Genomic DNA, 22,183 nt, shown 5'->3' on the forward strand with positions numbered 1-22,183 from the left:
GTGAAGGATGGCCTTTTTTTGCACCGGGTGGAAAAGGGAAGAATAAGGAGGGCAGGAAGTGGGAAGAGAGAGAGAGAGAAGGCAGACAAAAAGATGTCAGACCCCCTCGGGGCGGATTTGGCATTGTGTAATTCAATCTTGTGCACCCCACCCTACTTCATCCCTTTTAAATGCGCTCACTCATTCTCCCACTCACAAAAAACACTCTGTCTAAACCAGCACAGCAACATTGTTACCCAACAAAGCTCAACTACATTTGTTATAACTTTTTCCCCGTCGTATTGGCAGATATTGGGACTTAAATGTACTGTTGGAAAATGAAAGAAGTACTACTTTAAGAATAAGAGCAATTTAAATCTGCGATAAAGCATCAACCAAGAGCTTTATTGCCTCATAGCGAGAGGGTTCATGGTTTGAATCCTAGCAGGGTTTTTTCTGCGTGGAGTTTGCATGTTCTCCCCTTGCATGCATGGGTTCTCTTCAGGTGCCCCTGCGTCCTTCCACCATCCGCAAACATGCATGTTAGGTTAATTGGTGATTTCTAAATGAACCTTGAGAGTGGATGGTTGTTTGCCTCGTTTGTCTCTGTGTGGTCCTGTGATGGACTGGCGACTCGTCCAGGGTGTACCCCGCCTCTTGCCCAACGACAGCTGGGATAGACTCTAGCCAAGAGCAAAGAGTCGTCAAAATTAAGGTGAGTCCTGCTCCAGATTCTATTAGCTTTGATTTAAAACTTTTCTATACGTACAAAAATGCCTTACAGGTTTTTGCAGCACATTTCTTCACTCGCCCCACACTCTGCTGAACGCTTTGAAGATGTATTATATAAAGCTATTTACTTCACTAAAGAACATAGCAGAGGTGCAATTAACAGGCTGACTCATTCAGCTTGCACCTGAGAGGTGTACCGGCAGATGAATTGGTGTTATCCTTTATCACAACATTCCCTCACAGGGATAGTGAGGGCTGCACTCAGAATTAGCACACAGTCACGCAGGGTGGGGCCGATCCACATTCCCATGCCAGAGCAGAGGCCAACGATGTCGAACCAGAGTTGTCAAACCGATGATGTTGCCTTTGTTAGAATCCAGCCGACAGCAGGAACAGCTCAGTTGATATATACAGTACAGCGGCAGACCATCTGCTGACTCTGCTGTGATGAACAAGGACTGAAATAAAGTAGTGGAGGAGCAAAGGGTTAAGTTTACTGATACTTTTATTTCCAAGAACATGCTCTCTTAGACCAGATTTGTTTTTGACCTGGGATGAAAACTGCATGTAAAAAAATAGCAAAGTGATCCTGCTTGTTTATGACAACCTGTAACGCAGGATCGGAGCTTTGATTTGTCTCCTTCTAGTGGGCACACAGACACTTGCACAGCTGCACACTTTCGTAGCACAATCCAGTCTCAACACCTTCTCTGTTAAGGAATGTTTGTTCTCAAACCACAAATGCTGCAAATGTTTGGCATGTATGAAATGAGTATCTCACATGATACATACAACACGAAAGTAAGCATTTACAGAACCCGCCCTGTTATCAGCATATAATTACAGTGTCTATTTACACTTTAAACAAAGTGATTTGACAGTCATGTGCTTTTAGGCATCAACACGGACACGGATGACGGTGAAATCACATAGAACTTAAAGATGCCCCCAAATTAAATCAGATAATCATTTAGATAAACATATTTGTCATGCAGGCAGCACCAGCACATCTGTAGTTTATAATAAAGGAGTTCCCTTGATTCCATTTGACTCTTTATACAGTTTCAGTTCAACAAATATAAACATCCATTTGAAATAACAATAAAGCAAATATAACAATTGCCTTTATGCAAATATATAACTACTAAATGTGCGTGCAAATATAGAAATGCTGATCAACGTCTGTGACTTTGGGAGTTTGTTTTAGCTTCTGTTTGTTTTGCTTCATCTGTCGATGAAGTCACAGAGTTCAAGGGTCAAGGTTTCAGAGCTCGGTCATCAGCAGGGCTCTCATGATCTTCTCTCTGTCCAGCCTCACTTCCTCTCCGCTACAGACAAACACAAACACACACAAGCTGCACGTTATAACATCTTTTAACTGGGCCTGTTTTGATGCATTGTAGTTTCCATTTTGCCATTAGGTATAAAAACCCTTTTTTCATGAAAGGGCAGCATAAGAACTATTTTGCGATAAGAAGAGCGATACGGTCAACATGGCACCTGCTTTAAAAAGGTGGAGAACAGAAAATTCAGAAATACAGAAGAATGCTTATAAAGCCTTTCTCAGTGGATTTTAGTCTGGTGATAAATCATAGTCAAGCTTTTTATCATAATAGAGCATTTGAACATTGCACTTAATGGCGTCTAAAGAATGAAGGAAAAATTGGATACAACAGATATGAATGAATTCCTTTAGGTTCTATATGTAGCTTTTTAATCAACCATTAATAGTTTCTTATTTTTTTTAACTGTGTGGGCAGACTATACTGTCACTTAAACAATTAAACCACTCTTGACTTGATTTTTATGCAGAGGGAATTGGCTGATGAGATCAAATCTATCTTGGTCTAATGAGACCAAGATAAATTGGCCAACACTTGCAACAGGGAAGCATAGAGGTGGGAGTGTGATGATATGGGGAAAATACCAAAATACTGCTTGACAAGATGTTTGCCAGTCTCCAGAAGCTTCGCAGAAAAGGAATATTCCAGTGAAATTATGGTACTGATATTATTAATTCCTCTAATATAGATGAATCTGTTGCTCCTCACTTGTGAGTCACAACGGTGCATTAAATGAGTAAATGTAGAAAATCTAAACTGTTGGTCTCTAATTTTACATAACATCATATTCAGTTAAGTTTAGAGGTAGTCTTATGTATTGACTGGAAGGCCATTGCATTGGGAATGAGGACCTTTCAGTCATATTGCACAGCGGTATACTCACGTCTGTGTAAACTGTAAAATGTGTGGATCAGAACTTGATTAAAACCTTTATGTAATTTAAAAAAAGCATAACCACAGAAAGTAAAAGGCTCAAAGATAGTAGTTACAATATGCTAAGCTACGGTAGCTTTGGATGGACCTCTAAGTGCATATTTTTCGTCTAAATTTTGATTAAATTCTACTACTACTAAATTTGAATGTTAAGATACTGAATCATTTAACTTAATTTGTTAATGAAAGGAAATAGGGAAAGTGTGGATACCCCCACATCTAGCAGCAATTACTGTAGCTAAAGTGCTGCGTGCTGAGTTCGTGGTTGAACAAATGTACGCGCTGTTTCGCCCCCAATAAACAAACATATTTCTGGGACAGCATCTGCAAGTTAAAGTAGACTGAATAGAAAATTCAGACTCTTATTAAACTTGTACATTAGTAGTACCATAAAACTGAATTTAGGTTTTAGGTTGAACTGTCTACAAAAGAAGCCTGCTGTATAAACCACTCCATTTAAATTCATTCATTAAACTAAATTAATTAAACTTGGGCAGTAATCATGGCCGCATACAAATTTAAGGAAAGCTCCACAGGAGAATTTATTACCCCCCTTGCAGCCAAAAAACATCAAAATAAGTCAGTTATTAAAATGTATATTGCACTACAGTCATGTCATCTTATGTGTTTGCTGTCTTTTCAATATAAAATGGTCCTGTGGTCCACTACAGTAGACATGCTGTAAAGTTTAATATAATTTTCTTAACTGCTGTATTGTAAGATGTCCTAGAATATGTATTCATTTATTCATTTTAACACAAAATAAGAGGGACATTTTTTCCCTTGGTTTCTGGAAGGTCACCCTAAAACAGCTAAAAGGTTTGAAAATCACAGATTTAACCTTTTTAGAATAAGCTACATGGCATTTATAAACATACCGTTGATTTAACATATTATCATGTAAACAATTTGTAAATGCCTTTTCAAATTTTTACTCGAATAGAGCAAGATTAATTGAATTGTATGCGTGTTACCTGTCGTTATGGGCAGCGAGGTAAGGGACCAGGTGAGGAATGGAGCTACGGTAGTAGGAAGGGGAGAGGTGAGGGGAAGGCGAAGGAGAGGGACAGCATGGACTACCCAGCTCCAGTGCTGGCATGTTATCCACCTGTAATACACATCAGTGTATGCACACATGTAGACATTTCTCTGTTTATGTAAAGATGATGCAGAAAATGTGAATTGATCCCCATACGTGGAGAGCACCGCACTATACAGATACAGTAGGTAGTACAGTAGAGTTTTTATGGTATGTATGTGCATTTGTGAGTGGGTGTTACCTGCGGGTATATAGATGGCTGTATCTGTTTGTCCAATGAGCTGCTCGATCCTGTCTTTCCTGTACTCTGAGAGGAAATAGCTGCAAGTGCTTCTGGAAGATTATCTTCATCCTCATGGTTACTGATGAGCAACAAATTGAGATAGGAAATAGCTTACATGACCTGCAGATTGCGCTGAACAAAATGTCAAAGATAGCTCAGCTTGTGCTTCAAGTGCTCGGTGTTCATCTCAGAAAATACCCATCTTTTAGAGGCCCAGCAGCTTGTTGAGCGCAGGCCCCTGTGCGACAGGAAATATGTGTACTCACAAGCTGAACTGTCGGACCAGACGTTTCCTTCGACTGGTGCTCGGGTTTGTTTTGGCCTGCAGCTCCTCTGGTGTAGAGTTGCCGTCCTGCCGGTGGGGCGTCTTGTCTACAGTCAGACTAGAAGCAGCTGAGTCTTGGGAAGAGCTCTGGTACCTGAAAAGCAGGCCATCCCACAGGGGGGTTAGTCATGGTTTGCAGCAAAAAGGACAAACATGGGGAAAGAGGTGTGAAGTACTGGCCTGTCAATGAGGGTCTCATTTGAGCTCTTCCCTCTGGGCGTTGTTGGGGCCTCCCTCTTTATTGTACAGGAGAAAAGGATGGAGATATACTGTGTCACACTGCCCAGATCACAAGGTGGAGGTTTGATAGGCTAATTAGAGGGAAATGAGATTGAATACTCACCCTGAAAGCCGCCTCCATTTGTGCTTTGAGGATGTTACATTTGAGGTGATCAGGGAGCATCGCCGGAGAGGCAGGAGGGTGCAACGACTTTTCCGACAAATGTTTCTCCTCTCCCTGCGAGAAGAATGAGGAGAAAGGTCAGTAGACCTGAACATCTCATCATAATAGGAAAACATGTGGAAACATGGGCGACCTTGTTGTCAATGTTGACATGCAGTGAGGGCCATGGAGGAGAATCCCCATTAGACTCCAGCGCCTTGAGCAAAGACTGAGAGATTTCCAGCTCATCTTCGGGGCAGGGAGGAGCTCGGCGTTCTGATTGAAACAAAGAGCATTGAGAAAAATGCACAATATATCATTTGGTATTGTAGAGGTGTGGGGTTTTACAGATGACACAGAAGATGGGAAGAATAGATGATTCTAGTTTAAACTGACATTTAAAATCCACATTTATATGATTGCAGAGGCTTTAGAACATAGATATTACTAATAAGGACCCTTTAAGAAACAAAAACAGGAAACGCACAACAAAACGTGTTTAAATCAGGTTGTTCACCAGAACCCTAAGAGTGGTAATTAGTCATGTTCGACAGTGTCTTCTCCTGATGCACTGCAACAGAACAAAAAGGCAGTGACATTGAAAGCTACATTCAGCTTTTTCAAAGCCACAACATCTGCTTCAGTGCAGCAGTTTCCTTTCAAGCCTTAATGGTATTTTTCATTGTAATTCAGTTTCCAGAGTACAACAGTATCAGTGACTTTTTTATGTGAGTGGATGACAAAAGATGCTCCATAAAATGTGCGCATTTGTAACTCTCCTGCCTCACAAATTTTTTTTTTTTAAATCAGACACAGAAAATGCAGAATCTTTTAGCATTTTATAATGCTCAAATCAAACTCTAACCACTTACACTGTGTAAGGAAAGTGGCTACCACACTCTTATCATTGCTTAGACGCACATTTTATATTGATAAATCATATAAGCCTGAAAGATTTTTATATTGATTTTTTTATTAGGCAAAATGCACTTATGTAATGAGGAAGGATGTGGCTGAAAGTGGTTAACCATTTATATGACGTGTGCAGAATCACTAAGCAGCCTCACTCATTAAATAGTTATATTTCTGAGATGTGACCGCTGGACGATTCAAATAAAGTCGATATAGTCACCAAAAAGAAATTAAGAACAGATGGTGTAAATTTACTGCAAACAGCTTGAGAGAGCTGCTAAACATCCATCATTATCCAACAAGGCAAATACAAAGAAGACAAACACGGGCACCACTGAAGTGTCAATGCACCAAAAATGATATGAGGACATATTTATTGAGGGTTTTATGGACACACAAAATAATAATGGTTCTTAATGAAGCATAGGCATGGGCCCGTGTTTGGATCACCAGTTGAACAGGGGAATCACCTCGAGTTGAGCGCCAGCATCGGTGAGGTTGAGAACTTTTACTGGCTGCTATGAGCAGAAGCTAGCTGAGACTTTTCAAGTTAGTTGGATTGAAAAGGGAGGACAACTCACTTCTTTGAGTGGCATTTTGGAGCCTGTGGACGTTGCCTCAGCAAAAGTTCATTTTGAACAGTTCGACTCCATGAAAGGGAAGTTCATGGCAGTAATTGGTAAAAGGGTTATTTTTAAAGGTCAGAGGTATAATTGATCATTCTCATGTCTTACTCTAAAGACTGAGATTAAGCAAATGAGTTGGGAAACATCATTTTTGCAGGTATTTGATAGAACAGCGTTTTTGATTGACCAATAACGTTGCATTTGCCAAACAATAGAATGAATCCTCGTGGAAACAGTTTGCTTTATCACTGTGATTTGAACGAACTGAACCTTTAAACAATGCAACATTGAGCATGAAAAAGAGCATGAGCACAGAGAGACACACTACAGATTTGTGCAGTACGTTTTAAGCTACTAGTACTCACTGTTCTTGGTGTGTGTGTGGCAGAGCGTGTCCTGGCTATGTGTGTGGCGGCGGTGATGATGGTGGTGGGTCTTGCCAGAGTACGAATTCTCATTCTCTGATGAACTGTACTGATGTTCTGAAGCGGGAGCGCTCAGTGGGAAACTGAGGATGACACACGGAATCAAAACAACCCTCCAAACAAAATGCCTCTCAAATATAATAAACTGCAAAAACTCAAGTTTGAATCATTCTCAGTTCATTACTGGAAGTTTTCAAGCACATGTATAAACAGCCCTCCACAAATAAAGAATAAGACAGTATGTGACTGTTTCGATACTAAAGATTCTGGTCTCCTCTGTTCCAAACCCTTACATGGTGTTCTAAAAAGGGATGCACTAAAGTGATACACATGCCCTTTGCCCATTTAAAACAATGGAAAAAGACCATTAAATTCAAAATTTTGAAAACTTTTTCTTTAACAATTTATTTATTGTCTTTCTTCTGTTTTCAATAAAATAAACAGAACTGTGTGAAACTTTTGAGCCACACCTCATTTCTTTATATTCTTTTGCATCCAAGCAGCCAGACTCTCTTGTAATTCTTTAAAGTGTTCTCGATCAGTAGTTCTCCGGGCTTTCCGAATGTCTTTTGAAGTTTTCCTTTGGTCATCGGACATTTTTTTCCAATTACTTTGAGTCCAGTCCTTGTACCATTTTGAAAGGAATATTGTTTTTTTTCTTTTTTGTTAAGCCACTTAACACTGGCCTATGAATCATTCAAGCATAATAAAGGTGCCTAACTTAAGGGATGAACCAGTGTTGTGTCTACACATAACAGACAAAATAACAAAGAACTAATTTTAGGTTACATTGTTCTTTAGTTGTATCTGCTAAAAAAAAAAAAAAAAAGGCCAAAGATAACAGTGGGGATAGGATAAAATGGTATTTTTTGTACCAACAAAGGTGATTCCCAAAGAGCTACTTGACATGTGCAATGTGAAAATTTAAGGAAACTGGACGAGTAGAGGACAAAAGAAGAAGTATCAGGCCTAAATATTATCCATAGCAGATTAACAGTATCTGAAAGTGATGTTCTGAAGAAATAGGACCTTCAGTTATTAAAGCAGTGTGGGATTATCTTGACAGAGTACAAAACAAAAGCAGCCAACATCCAAAGAAGAGCTTGGGGATGACCTTCAAGAAGCCTGGAGAACTTTTCCTGAAGACTACTTAAAGAAATGACAGAAAGCTTGTCAAAGAGGGTTCAGGCTGCGTTAAAGAACTGAGGTGCTCATACCAAATATTGACTTTCAAGCTAGTTAGAATTATACAAATTCTGTTTTTAACTTTATATGCTGCGTTTCTATTTATGTTGCCACGTATTTCAATACGTCACTGCAAATATTTCCTGTTTTCCTGACACGATATAAAGAAATGGGGGGCTAAGCTGAAGGCTTGCACAGTTTTGCAGGGCTTAGATGATTTGCAAATCCTTGAATTCCATTTTTATTCACATCCATCCCAGCATTGCAACCTCTTTTGGACGAGGCTGCACAAGTTACTCGAGGATATGAAGGAAAGATCTCTGCAGCGTTTACATTTTGCTCTCACAAACTTTATTTCATTTTAGAGGCAACATGGTAACATTCCTAAAGGCAAAATGTGATTAGAGTAAAAATTTAAAAAAACAAAAGACGACACACTAACAGCACAAGATTGGCCACATTCTCTGTAAACACTTGGTTGAATCAACAAATCCATAACCTGATGTAACATTAATGTAATGTTTATTCAAAAACCCCACTCTGAAAGCACAGTACCATATATTGTAGGATTCTACTTTAACTCGCACTGAGCTACACATACAAACAATTCACACATAAACAAAACTGCGTAATCCCTAACCCAGCACACGCCATATTGGCAGAACTGGACCCCTTCCATCAGCTGAGAATTACCTCAATCAGCTCTCAGATCACTTTATTTAAGTAATTATGAATAATTTAGCGGTCATAACGTTAATAAGACACGAGAAAGGCAGATTTGAGATTTTGCAGTAAACATACTCAGGGATTAAAACCTCGATTCCATAAACATATTGACACACAAAGCAAGGCACAAACCTATTAAAGCACTCTTCATCTAATTTGTATTCAGGAGGCACATATTAGTTGATAACCAAGTTTTTAAAGCTGTATATCTCTACTGTACACCACATGTCAGCATATTAATGAGCAGGTGAAAAAGATAAAGGAATGCTCTGGGTGAAGCAAACTACTCTAACTCTGTTCAACCCATCCCAGGTATAAATGTATGTATCTTGGAGTTACTAACTTAATTGTGAGGCACAACTAAAATCTTGTTTTTTTGGCTTATGTCTGCTTTTATTTCAAAAACCCGCCACCACTTCATGTAGGGCTTTTCAGCAACCTCCTTGAAATGTGTAAGTGTGACAGCGTTGATAAACCGGGAAAATCAGCAGGCCAAACTACAAAACCTAACTCTTTATTGTTTCTAGAACACGCACTGCTCCCTTTAACCTGACACAGTAACTTTACCATGTTTCCCTCCTTGTGCCCCCTCTTTAACATTCAAAAATCTCTGGTCAGTACGCGAAGGTTCTTGCACTTTTAGGTTGGTTTTTTTTCAATAAGGTGGACACTGACACACATGAGTGGATATGATAAACGGATAGAGACAGAACTGATGAGGATGATGGAGGGAAGTCCATCAGCAGAGCTTGTTTTTTTTGGGGGGGGGACATTCTACGTCGGTCTCGGAGTTCTGAAAGTGATTCCTGGGTTAAAGTGAGGTCATGACCTTATCCCTGCAAATCAAACTTGTGGATCCTTTGAGGATGCTGCTGGTTCGCTCGGGGACGGGAGGCTGCCTGGACACCGGACTCGCAGCCTCAGAGGAAGGCCTGAGCATGACAGATAGATGGAGGATCACACAAGCACGGAGGTAGACGAGACACAGGGACGGGGTGACATGAAGTGTGATGAAAAACAGGAAATGTGGAGTATGGAAACTCTCTGCATTGGCTTGGGTCAGTGGCCTTACCTGTGCAGCGGCGTGTGTCCAGAGGGCTGCAGGTAAATCGGGGGTGTGAGTGCAGGGTGGGGAGGATGCCAAGGCTCATGACCGATGGGGATGTTGTGCTGGTACTGGAAGGGCAGAAGAGGATTGAAAAGAAGCTGAAATTAAACATTGCCACAGGCCAGATCGGTTGCTGCTGCAGCATGTATGTATGTGCGTGTGTATGTGTGAGAAAGGGGGTTATCTGAGGTCACTCACAGCATGCAGGCTGGGATCAGGGCTGGCATGAGAGCTGAAAAAGAACATCAACAGTCACCGATCGCAGATCTGCACAAAGACGATTTTACACTAAACACAAGCACGTTATTTTAATGTTTGCATTGTACAAGCTGAAGTAAGAAGAATGTAAATTAAACCTAAAAAAAGTCACACCATTTTTCTCTTTTCCAAAAGGCTACACTTTTGTGTTAGGGTTCAGCTTATCCAGGCAGTTACGTGGATTAAGGTCAAGGTTAGGGGATCAGGAATGAATAAGAGGAATGTCCTTGCAAAGAGAGTAATGTGAATGTGTGCATTTTGTATGTTTGTGTGCTTTTGAGTTTTACCTGATATGTGGAGGCTTGGCTGGAGAATTAGCAACTGGTGGGGAGAAATAACTTCAGTGAGCAGAGAAAAGTGAAAGTTTTGTCGTTTTATCTTAATTTATATGGGTCAGTCCGGACTCTGCAGACATTTCATAGCTCTGCTGCTCAGCTATTACCACACACACTCCAATCTTTACATTTTTATTCTTGCTCTGGATGGTAAATCCAAATACAAAAAGACTTTGACATTTGATCTCGTTTGAAGGATAGATTAAAGAGGGGAAGTTGCGAGTGCGCCTGTCAGGCCAACGCAGCTCCCAGAAAGTAGAAATTATGGAGGTGTGAAGAGTGCAGCTGGTGCTTCAGACAAAGAAGAAAGGTGACGCTTACGCCTAACATCATGAAACTCTATGCATTTTCTCTGAAAAAGAACTGGAGGCGTTTCTTTGTCTATTAAACGTATCAAACGACCACTTCATATTAGACATTTTTAAAGAGAAATCTTTGACAGACCGGACGATTTCACTTTTTCTGAAGAAACAAGACCCTCAGGGCTCCTCCACTGCAAATTTCAGTCGGTGAACTAAAACAGTATGTGACCTTTATAATCCCACATGAGGGCGCATAAAGGACCGAACAGGTGCTTTTAGTTATCCATGTTTTGGATGTGCTAAGAAGACTCACCTTTGCCTAGCGAGTGCGTGCGGGAGGGATATCGCTTGCTCGGCATTCTCTCAAATGTGCTGGCTCTCCTCAGTCTGCCTCCATGGGTGGCCTGATACTCTGTCTTTCCACTGAGACATACCCACAGAAGAGGAATAAGAATGGAGATAGTTATCTCTAAACTATATTCGGAAAGTTTGCTGAGCTGCAGACACACTCCGGTTGTAGAGTTTTTTTTTTTACAGCTCACTGATAAATATGACACAATTTAAAGATCTTTTTTTTTTAAGAGGGCATCATTATGTGTGAAGATGAATCACTCTTTCAAGATTTGTCAGGCAGTATAATCATAACACAAGTAAATACATGTCCATTTGAGTTTGAGATTCAACACAAAATTGTGATATGAGAAACAAAACAAAAAAAAAAAAAATCATTCTCCATCAGCCTAGTTCTGCATGCTGTTCAAGTGTTTGTTTATGCCGCCACCATCTGTAACATGAGTGCTTATCTGCTGACGAAAGAGTGTTGTCACGCAGCTCTGATTGAGCAGCTCCAACAAATGACGGGAAGTGCCCTTCGAGTGTGAGAATTTGCTTTGACCATCTCAGATAATAATCACAAGAAAACAAACAATACGAAGGGAACATCTCAGTCGCCATAGGAACAGATCCGCGTAACCATAGATACACTGTAACCATAGATACAAAGGCTCAATTTTATGTGACACATTCTTCCTCATATGCTGGTAACCAGTGCTGGCCACAACTACCTGAGCGAGGCGACGCTCACTAACCCTTCTCAGTGCAGCTAAAGAAATCAAAGAGAAACTGCACCGAAACTAAGGAGCAGGGGAGAGTCCGTCTCTGTGCTCTTGTGCTCTACCTGAATCTGAAGCGGGACCCGAGTCGTGTGAAGTCGCTGTTGCTGGCCTTGCCAGTGGTTGGCTGGCGCAGACGAAAGAAGGCATGGCCCTCCACGGCGCACTTCCACAGGTGTTTGCAGCTCTTGGCGCTGGCAAGCTGGAACATAAACGTGTGCTCCTGCTGGCGACCCTTCACAGTCAGATAATAACCAGGCAAAATTAGTCCGAAGGTTTGGGCCATATTTGCCACCAGAATGTAAAAAAAGAAACCTACCTGATCATCGTCCTCGATCACCACCAACGTTAGGCGACTCTTTTTGAAATCCAGCCGTGTGATTTTGGGCCTGAAAAACACGCCATGGGGAACACATCAACATGAAAACAGAAGGCTCTGTTTTAGATACTCAGTTCTAAGAGATTAAGAGCAGTGGCTTTGAAGGTGCCATCATTTTAAAGTGTTTGTCGGGTGATTTTCTTTCTGGTCAAGTCATATCCCCAACCCCTTCCAGACCCACTACTAAATCCACTGACATAATTATTATCCATTAAAATGAACAAGCTTAATCCAAAATCTTCAATTCTCTTTGACATAAAAAGAAGGACTCTTATTTAAACACTTATTTCAACTTTTGTCTTAATAATTCCGTGTGATTTAACTGTGTTTAGCTAAAATACACGCTTATTTGTAATGCATATAGGCCCTGGATACAGTGTGCCATGGAGCACTGAGGTTCATTACAATGAACAGTGATGGTCTGCCTTATCCTCCAAACACTGGTACATTCTTGATTACAAAAAACATTTTTGTCTCCAATACTACCTAAAAACTAAAAAAATGTACAGAAAGCTGTTGTCTACGTTGCCAAGATGTTTTCTTGTTAATTGTACATAGAGCCTGTGCTGAGTTTGGGGGAAAAAAGGCCCTTAAAAATGCCGCCACGTGCACTTGGAATCAGCTCCAAAGCAACATGAGCCTTAAAGAGCTGATCCCACAAAATGAATTCAAACATATTTTAAACATTCTATATGTGGGAACATCTGGCTTTAAGTGTTATGACTGATTTGTGGGTCTGTGTTGTTGTAAATTGTTGCTAGTTTGAGCTGCTATTAAGAGATTTAAAATCTCAAGAGTTTTAAACACCTGGTTAAATGACGGTTTAATAGAAATAATCCTAAAAATGTTTGCTTATCCTGTAAAATTACTTCTACAATGGAAACTGTAGACTTTGCGAGGGGATTCACTCACCAAAAGAAAAGCCCAATTTTGTTGGAGCCTTCAAAGACCAAGATGCCAGTCGGAGTGAGACCCAGTGCATATTCTCCTCCATCCCTGCCCTGAAGACACAACATTACAACCTTACAAACATTTAGTGCTCAAACGTCACAGTGACTCAAATGTGTTCATGAAACATTCTCACACACCTTGACAAAGTGCATATCTACACCGTAAAGTTCCAGCCACTTGCATTTGTTGAGAAAAGAAATCTCCGCTTGAGACGGGCTCTTTCCCCTGAGGGCATAAAAGAAGATGAAACGGTGAAGTTTTAACAATAAAACCTGAGCTCGGTCTGGCATATTGGACTCAAAAGGAAAGACTAACAGAGAGGACACCTGCTGCATGACTTCTGATTGAAATTTCTGTGAGATCTAAGGGAAACACTCGGCCAGTAATTATCTGAGTGCACCCTCGACTCAGGCTTGGGGTTGTGTGTAAGGTGGACTCTAAACTCAGGCTGCCCTTATGTGAATCTGTTGACGCCGGCGAGGCCCAGCATGCAGTATGCATGTCATCTAATCTGAGATGGGAGCAATCAGAGCGCGGCTGGGTTAAATACTGCCTGGAATCAATCAAGACTCTTCAGAGATTAATCCCATAATCCCTCACACAGACCAGTGATTAGGAAGCTGAGGAGGAGGAGGAGGCGAGCACAGAGAGACGTTGAAATTAGACACCCCTGTCGGTGAAAATGCTGGTGCTGACAGGTGGCAGCATAATGACTTTCTTTTCTGGCCTTTACTCTGCTTTCTGCTCCAGTGGTTTCATCCACTAAAGAGAGAAACCTGCTCAGGTCAAGTTGCCGGCCACTGGATGCACTCCAAAAAGCCAGTTTAGCACACCGGTGTGGAGATGTTCGTGCACAAAGGTCCCTTTTTAGGATAACGAGGAGTGTGCACTGAACTGCTCTGTGATGGACCTTCATCCCTCACCTGAGCTCCAGCCACCTGCTGAAGATGTCCGCCTCCATGGCCTCACTCTGCTTGGGAGTGAATCGAAACTCCGACACCAGCTCAGGAGAGTGGTCCAAGGGGTCGCAGTCCCCCAGCTCACCTGGATGTGGATGCGCACAAACACAGTTAAGCCACAGGTGCAGATCAGCAGGTCAGCCAGGTGCAAAAACGAGCTCCTCATTTAAAACAGCTCAGAACATTTAAAACTAATGATCTCCACCCCTTACAAACAGAAGCTGAAGTTAATAAGCAATTAAACACATCCCTGCTCAATGCAACACACACTGCAATACAGCCTTACACCACTTGAGCTATGGCTATGGGCCCAAGTCCAAATAAAATCCCATCTATCATTTTTTTGCCAAGCACTTTTCCTTGACCTCATTGGAAAACACCACGGGGTTAAGGAAAGATGGTAGGAGAAATCCTAAAGGATTCAGGAAAAGAAGACCACACTTACACTAAGCTGTGATGTGAGTCTGCAGCTACAGATGTTCCGTAAATGTACTACAAAGAGTGTTTCAGATACTTATTCTATTGCTATCGTAGTTGCAAGATAAGTTATGATATAAAATATTATTTTACTATAAAAAGGTCAAATAATAGAAAAAAAGACTCAAAAAGTAAAAGATGTGTTCACGCTCACTCTCCTGCCCTCATATTAATCCACAAATACTACAACTGGATGAAATAATAATCAGGTGTCATTTTGAGATTTCATACTGATTTTATTGTGGCTGCTGCTCAGATACTTCTGGGTCCTTTCATTCAGTTAAGAACCCTCCTTAGCAGAAAACACAAACCCGCCTGGACCCTATGTTTTGCCATTGTCGTTACTCCACAGTTGACACTTGTTCATTTGCTCCCAAAAGCCACATCTCATTAAAGACTGAAAACTAATTGAAACAGCTAATCTACAGTGAACGTCTCACTGGTTCTGCTGATTTGAAAACACTTGATACATGTGAAAAGTCTTCGAAAGATGGGATTAGAGGTAAAGCTAACTGCATTAAAATCACAAAGTTATTGCTTATTGGCCACGGTTTCTTCAATTATGGACATCAATGAAAAAGGTTTTACATTACCAACATCGCAGTGAAATGTAATGATAACATCTATTAATTCTCGGCCAAAATTAGCCTAAAAACTTAGAATAGGCTTTGGAATAGAGCAAGCACTGATGTGACTTATGAAGTGCAGACAAACTATAAACAAACCCGAGTTAATTAAAGTAATCTACTTACTTTGTAAACAATATGCTGCCAGCTCCACTGACACATCATATGGACATTTTAATCTGACAAGAGAAAACCAGACCAGAATCAAAACATGCTAGCATGTACAGAGGAGAGACATAAAAGTGGCTAAATGCCTTACACCTTTTGTGCATGTGTGAGGCGGCGTGTCAAGGAGGAAAGGAGCAACCCTTTACTAAAATAAGCAGCCCCCTTGTGTTCTTGATCTTGAGCTTTATAATAGAGCTGGACTCCGGGGATCCGTGGCCCAGATAGAGGCAGTAACACACTGTCTGAAGTGTGTGTGTGTTTGTGCAGTCAGGTCTGTGTTTGCGTGTAAAACACCAGATGTACAGATGTCCCCGAAACTCTAGTGGAGGTGACCTGTGTGCAGGTGAGCGAGTGTGTTTATGCGAGGTTTAATGCTGCCGATGGAAGACGGGCGTCCTCACAAATGAAGAGAAAGTGAAAGTGACTTGTGAGGACGTTTGTTTGTACTCAGGCTCTCTCTCCGTTTCCAGTGTTTCTGCTGAGTCGAAGTCAACACGAGCGGGGTCAATCTCCAAATCTAATTCTCGACAACTAAGCACATCGTTTTCCAAAAATAGGCAGCAATACAAGACTGCATATGTGTAGACTATCTGCATCGATCAGTATTAAAGCCACCTGCCTACTGTAATATTGTGTGGGTCAGCCTTGTATCAGACTGACCCAAGCGTGACCTGTGGTGTCTGGCACTGGGAAACTGCTAACAGAGTTTGGAGGTTGTGTGTGCTTGGTGTGAGGCTAATTATGTTTTGATGGACGATGCGTGCAAAAGTGGGCCTGTGACGCTAATTCTCACTTCATGTGTTACTACCTCAGGGAATATTTTCCTAATGACTTTATTTTTTTTTCTTAATCGACATGGTTTCATGTCTCCCCTTAAAAACAGCATGTTGCTCATTTTGTAAATAATGGTGCCATTTAGAGTGACATGAATGATAAAGCAGCCTATGCTTTCCTTGGGACTGATATAGGCTACAGCTCTGTATGCGTGCATGGTTGCCATGGTTCTCAGTCAGATCCATTGCTCGCTCATCAGATTTGGCTTCAAGAAAGAAAAATGGGGGAAAAGGCCAAACCACAAACCAACGGGTGATGTCACGGTTGCTACGTCCATGTTTTATACCTCAATATTTCCTTTTATGTTTTACACACGCGTTTCTTTACCTGAGGATGTGACCAATAGTTTAGCCCACATGTTGCCTTAAACACAAAGTAGGATTTCTACAAACTTTACACATCTTGGTTCGCAGTCCCGACATCGTAAATACAAAGAATTAAAGGATTTGCGGTAGAGTGTCACGATCGGTGTCGTGTCCTTCACCTGTCGGTGGTTTTAATGTTGTGGCTGCTCAGTGAAAAGGATGTTATGTGTATTCGTTTTTCTGTGTGCGAAATGAGACTTACTTGCCAGACAAAATGTCTTGTCGAAGCTGCAACACAAACAGATACCTGTTGGTGCGACAAACAACAGAACAAGTGCGTGAAAAGGCGAGATCATAAATCCGTTGCTGTATCACGGGCTTTTCCTCACGCCTGATACATAATTTGCTATAATAAGTCTCTGTCCGTTTGGCCTTGATTTGAATCTGCCCACAGCAGCAAAGTAATTAGGCCTACATCCCCTTTGGACTTCTATGCCGGGCTCCAGAGAGTGCTCTGTGTGTGTGTGTGTGTGTGTGTGTGTGTGTGTGTGTGTCAGATTTTTACCGTGTAAATTCCTCACGCAGGTTATTTGGCTCTGAGGAGTAAAATTTCACTCTGAAGAAGAGTCTGTAAGGCGGGCCATCTATGAGAAAAAAAAAAAGACAGACCAGAGAGTGTGAAGATAAAGAGAGGGAGCGCGATGAAGCTGTAACTTATGGGAAATTAATTCAATCAAGTCAAACCTTCCCATGATTTATTTAATCCATTTAATCTCATCCCTCCAATGTAGTCTTTTCTTCTAGTTCATCCATCACCGTCACAAGGGCAGAAACCTTTATTCACTCACATTTCTCTGCAGCCCTACCTTGTTATTTCTCCCTTGTTTAACGTCAACATTGATCAGATTCTTTAAGGCTACAGAAGTACGACAATACCTACCCCCCCCCCCCCCCCCCCCCCCCCTCCCTTCCGCCTGCACCATGTATCCCCCTGATAAAAGCCAGAGAGCAAACAAGGGTATGGCTCCTAATGCACATGCTAATCACCGTGTCAACAGTAGATAATACTCCACCTGCTCCCCACTTACCTGCCGCCACATGCACATGCAACACGCTGCACATTTAAAAAAAAAAAACACTGAGGCATGAACGTACCTGGGATCTGTTTCTTTATAAGCTTAGACATATCAAGCCAGTGCTAGGGAAAAAAAGAAAAAAAAACAAGAGTGGAAAGGTTAGTGACATATATGTTCTGGTAGTCCAGACTGATCGAGGTGAGACTGTGCTACTCACTGAAACTTGATCTGTGTCCATGAACTGCAATCCAAAGTAGTCTGATTCTACCAGATCTATGTGATACATGATCTGGTCAAAAAGGTCCTGACCTTTGGATTTGCTCTGCAACAGAAAAAAATTCAAAAGAACATTATTGTAGGAAATGGATCTTCTCTGATGGACAAACTAAGTATTTAAAACTGGGTGTCAGCATTCAGCAGGTTTCAGATTTCCCTCTAATGTAGTCATAAACTTGAAACCAACCCGGCGTCCATGTCAGGACTGATAAGATGGCCAAACCCCTGGGGGAATTGCCCATATTGTGGCTTTTGACATAAACACACCACCAAGGGCAAGAGTCGGCACAGTAAAGCATAAACTGCGGCATTTTGTCCTGAACTTAATGGGAGCAGTTTACGAGTAGATGTGCCTCACCGCCCCATATGAAGACATAACCCGAGTTTGACCCATATAAAGCACAGAGGGCGTGTTGAGAGATGACAACCTTGTACTTTGGATCCTGATAACCAGTCTAAACTTCCCGGTGGGTGAGTGACTATGTGTGAGGAAATCAGTGGCATTAAAGGACTGGGGACAGAAAAAGACACTAGCTCGTGTTCATTCAGCAGCGTGTAGTTCAGAAAGGCTGATTGAAGTCACGGCCTCTATCATATGCACAAGCAACCATGAGGGATAATTTAGAGAGAAATTAAATTTGAACTACTCCCGTTACATTTTGGCAGCTTTGAGCCTGAAGTGGCACACGAATGGGCTTTAAAAGGTGAGTTTTGGCTATGTTGAGTGCACCTGCCTCAACAGTGCCTGTGGGAAAATAAGAGCGCATGTCCAAACTTGTTCCAACACACCTGTGACTAAGCCATCCCCTTAACAAGCCATGTGTCATTTTGAGCGGTAACACCTCAGGAGAAGCAATTGCTTTGTTTTATTACTGTAATCTCGCTGTAGCGGGACAAGATTAAAAACTCCCCAGGCCTGATAACCCACAATACACCGGCTGAGTGTTTCAGAAGTGACGCACGCAACGGCTTCAGTGACACACACAACCTTTAAAATGAAAACATCTTATGAGGAGTCACTTACGCACACATGCCCACACACTCGCTCATCATCCCACCTACCCCTCGCATGCTCGTACTGCTCGTCTGTGGCACAAGGTCCCCATAGTGGTAAATCAGATCAGGGAGTAAGGGAATAGAGACAGACTGAGAGGGAGATTGAGGGAGAGCAAGAGGAAAAAGAAGAAGATGAAGGAGGTGGAGGAGGAGTAGGAAGCAGGGAGTGAACGAGTAAGATGATGAGCAAGGGAGAAAGGCCACAGGGGGAGTGTAAAAGAGGATTATGAGAGAGAGTGGCTCAAGGAAGGGAGCCAGAGCGGAGATTGCTTGAGGAAGATCAGATGCGTGCAAACAGAGGCGGAAACAGAAGTGGAGGGGAGCTGCATCGGGTCTGTACTAGTTAAAGTTCCCTGCAGCCAGAATGCAGAAGCAAAGTGATAAAGTGCCTGATCACAGCAGCATCTGGAGCTGCACCTCTCACTGTACAGGACGAGACACGCATTGTTAGAACTGAAAGTTTGGTAGCGGGTAACTTCAGATGGATTTTCTCTTGGGATGCAATCAAGAGTTAATTGTCTTGATCAATTTGTTGGTGTTTATGATATTTGGTAAAAACTGTCAAAAACATCGCCCCAGATCAGTCAAAAGTAGCTCATTTTGTTTGACCTAGCGTCCAAATATAATCAATTTTACATTAGGGAAGCAGAACCACATCATTTCTCAGCATTTAATCAAACATTTCTTCCAACCCTCTGATCAATTAATCAGGCTAATTGTTTCAATCACGTGCCTCCGGAATTAATGTTGAAGTAAAAGCTGTTCTCACTTTTACACTTTCTGCCATCAACTAAACCTTTATCCTGTTTAAATTAGGTATCCTCATTATTATGACCTGTAATTTCTAAGATTGGAAATAAATCTAAAACAAGCCCATACTCCAGACTCAATGCACTGCAGCATGACATCCGAGGGTAGAAATCCTCACATTTTTGCAGGAAACCACCCGGAAGGACCCAACGCTGTCCCCGGGCCACACATTGACACACACACACACCAATCTGTGCTACCAGCTCGTCCTGCCACTTCCACTTTGTTTACACGCTCTGGACAGTGTAAACACGGCGCTCAGGCTTCAGCTCACTCACAGGCAAATCCACGTTGACATCCGAACCGTCCAGCAGCAGGACGCGACAGGTGATGGTGGTCCTCGCCGTCCCGGCCGCCGGGATGTGAACGGATGCTCCTCCGGTGACCACCGCGGGCGCGTGGTGGACCTGCTGCTGATGGGGCAGGAGCAGGGGGTTCCCGGTCACCCCTCCTGCTCCTCCCCCTTTACCGTCCCGCTCGTCCCTCTCTCTCGTCTGGAAGCGAGTCCGGGAGCGACGGCTGAATGTCCGGCGCAAAAAGCCCATCATCTTCCTGATCCACAAGGCGAGAGAGGTCCGTGCTGTGTCCGTGGGAACTGCTCCACAGATCAGCCGCCGTCGCCTCCTCGTCGTCCTCCTCCTCCTCCTCCTCCCCGGGGCGAGGAGTCACTCAGCAGGCACGGAGGAGACTTCAGGGCTGCCGATCACTCCTGGATGTCGGTTGCAGCGGGGGACTCCAGTCGCATACTAATGAAACTAACACAGATCGGGTTCCGAGGCGCCAACCAGTTGATTTCCAGTCATTCGGTCCAGTTTGAAGACAAGACTCTATCGCGGAAATACAAGCTGCCCTCCTCCTCCGTGTCCTGCCCGCTTCTGTACACCTGCCTCCTGCTTCGCTCGCTGTTGCGCACCGACTCTAAAATCCCAGAGAAATCCCGTCCGACGCTCCGCAGTGGGAACCTTGAGTCACACGGGGCCAGGGAGGGAGGAGGCGGAGTGGGTCTTACCACCTCTGGACCAAGCCGGACTCCGGTGGTTATTGTTTCTTATTCCCACCGGTGAACCGAAACAACTAATCTACCTCACAGGTAAAAGTCAACCAGCGAAACTGGACAAACAGCATGATCTGCGCCTGCGTAAAAACACAGAGCAGAACAAACTTCTGGTCCTCCAGACTGGCCGACCCATCAGCGCCAAACAACCAGCGCCACCTGCCTGTCAGGGACAAGCCTGTCCGGGGTGGGGGGGTGGGGGCAGGGAATCCGAGAAGGTCCCAAAGGATTTCCAATTGGTCCAAAGCCGACTGATGGAGATTAATGTCCCTCCTTTCTTAAGCTTTATCTGCGCAACTTCTGACATGTAGATGAATGCAAATGAAACAGCTTCACAGGTGCAACCATGTAGCCAATATGTGATAAGAGCAACAACAAAAAAATAAGTAGATGATTGGGAGGGAGATATGTTTAAACACAAAATTAAGTTGAAAATATAAACCTTTGTGATAGAATCTCTGCAGGTTTTAAGAGTGAGCTTTTTTTTTCTTTTTTTTTTTAAAGTCAAAGTCTCCGCCAGCACACTTTATTGCAATTCCTTTTATTTTTGATTGTTTGCCAGTTCTCAAAAACTCCACACTGCATTAAAACAATGCAATCCGTCAACAGCTACCCACATTTGTAAGTCAGTGTCATGTTTATTGTATTTCCACACACATATCCTGAAACAAGAGGGGGGTAAACCAAAAGACAGTGTTCTGTTTATTATTGATAAAGAAGAAAAATAAAATATCAGATTCTGGGAGCAAGTGAAAAAACATTACTCCCACATGGGAACTAGTATCACCAGCAGGCTTCTACCTCAGTCTTTTGTTCAACATTTTAAAAAATACATGTCCATGCCTTGTTACACCCCCCTCCGACAGCATATTTATTTTCTGTGAAGCAACTTTTCCTTCCTCGGTCACCCTGTCCTGAGTGGGAGCTTCTAAAGTCGTGTTCCAGTTCTTCAGAATTATTTCCATGCAATCATTAATTTAATCTGGGTCAAGTCCATGTATAAATTTTTAACTACAGACTGAAACTATGACCTCAGTGGAAGCGAGTGTAAACACACAAACTCTCGGACGCGTATGTGTGTCCAGGACAAAACTTCCCTCAAAAATGGAGTTGGGTGCCTTAATCTGGTAGCTTTGAACACAGTTGGGGTCATTTATGAGTGAAAAGATGAGCTTCTGGTTGTTGTTTCCTCACATGCTGCAGTTGC

At 42.4% G+C, this 22,183-nt stretch overlaps 1 protein-coding gene across 2 annotated transcripts; it reads right to left on the bottom strand.

The window, feature by feature from the left end:
- Nucleotides 1–1,198: 1,198 nt before the first annotated feature.
- On the bottom strand, nucleotides 1,199–21,107 carry epb41l4b (erythrocyte membrane protein band 4.1 like 4B). Of its 2 annotated transcripts, XM_075465464.1 has the most exons (23): nucleotides 20,201–21,106; nucleotides 17,998–18,102; nucleotides 17,860–17,902; nucleotides 17,270–17,348; nucleotides 16,967–17,011; nucleotides 15,524–15,576; nucleotides 14,259–14,379; nucleotides 13,473–13,560; nucleotides 13,297–13,385; nucleotides 12,325–12,394; nucleotides 12,071–12,240; nucleotides 11,207–11,316; nucleotides 10,544–10,577; nucleotides 10,197–10,230; nucleotides 9,963–10,066; nucleotides 6,920–7,062; nucleotides 5,171–5,292; nucleotides 4,978–5,091; nucleotides 4,815–4,870; nucleotides 4,576–4,728; nucleotides 4,268–4,388; nucleotides 3,962–4,095; nucleotides 1,199–2,039 (listed from the first exon to the last, which is right to left on the bottom strand). In XM_075465464.1, exons 1-23 carry the CDS (start codon nucleotides 20,468–20,470, stop codon nucleotides 1,976–1,978), a joined length of 2,322 nt encoding a protein of 773 aa, XP_075321579.1. In that variant the 5' UTR covers nucleotides 20,471–21,106; the 3' UTR covers nucleotides 1,199–1,975. The 2 variants fall into 2 exon arrangements, with proteins under 2 accessions (XP_075321579.1, XP_075321578.1); XM_075465463.1 differs by having other exon boundaries at nucleotides 12,071–12,394; nucleotides 20,201–21,107.
- Between the last annotated feature and the right edge of the window lie 1,076 nt (nucleotides 21,108–22,183).

This window comes from Odontesthes bonariensis, chromosome 5 (genome assembly GCF_027942865.1).
Source record: "Odontesthes bonariensis isolate fOdoBon6 chromosome 5, fOdoBon6.hap1, whole genome shotgun sequence".
In the NCBI taxonomy this organism is placed as follows: Eukaryota; Metazoa; Chordata; class Actinopteri; order Atheriniformes; family Atherinopsidae; genus Odontesthes; species Odontesthes bonariensis.

Excerpts from the sequence above, each read along its gene's own strand:
- epb41l4b (XM_075465463.1), bottom strand. The coding sequence starts at position 20,470 with ATGATGGGCTTTTTGCGCCGGACATTCAGCCGTCGCTCCCGGACTCGC. Across the intron at positions 17,903-17,997 it reads TGGACACAGATCAAGTTTCA|CACTGGCTTGATATGTCTAA; the intron begins GTGAGTAGCACA and ends TTTTTTCCCTAG. Across the intron at positions 14,380-15,523 it reads GGCAGCATATTGTTTACAAA|GTGAGCTGGGGGACTGCGAC; the intron begins GTAAGTAGATTA and ends ATCCACATCCAG.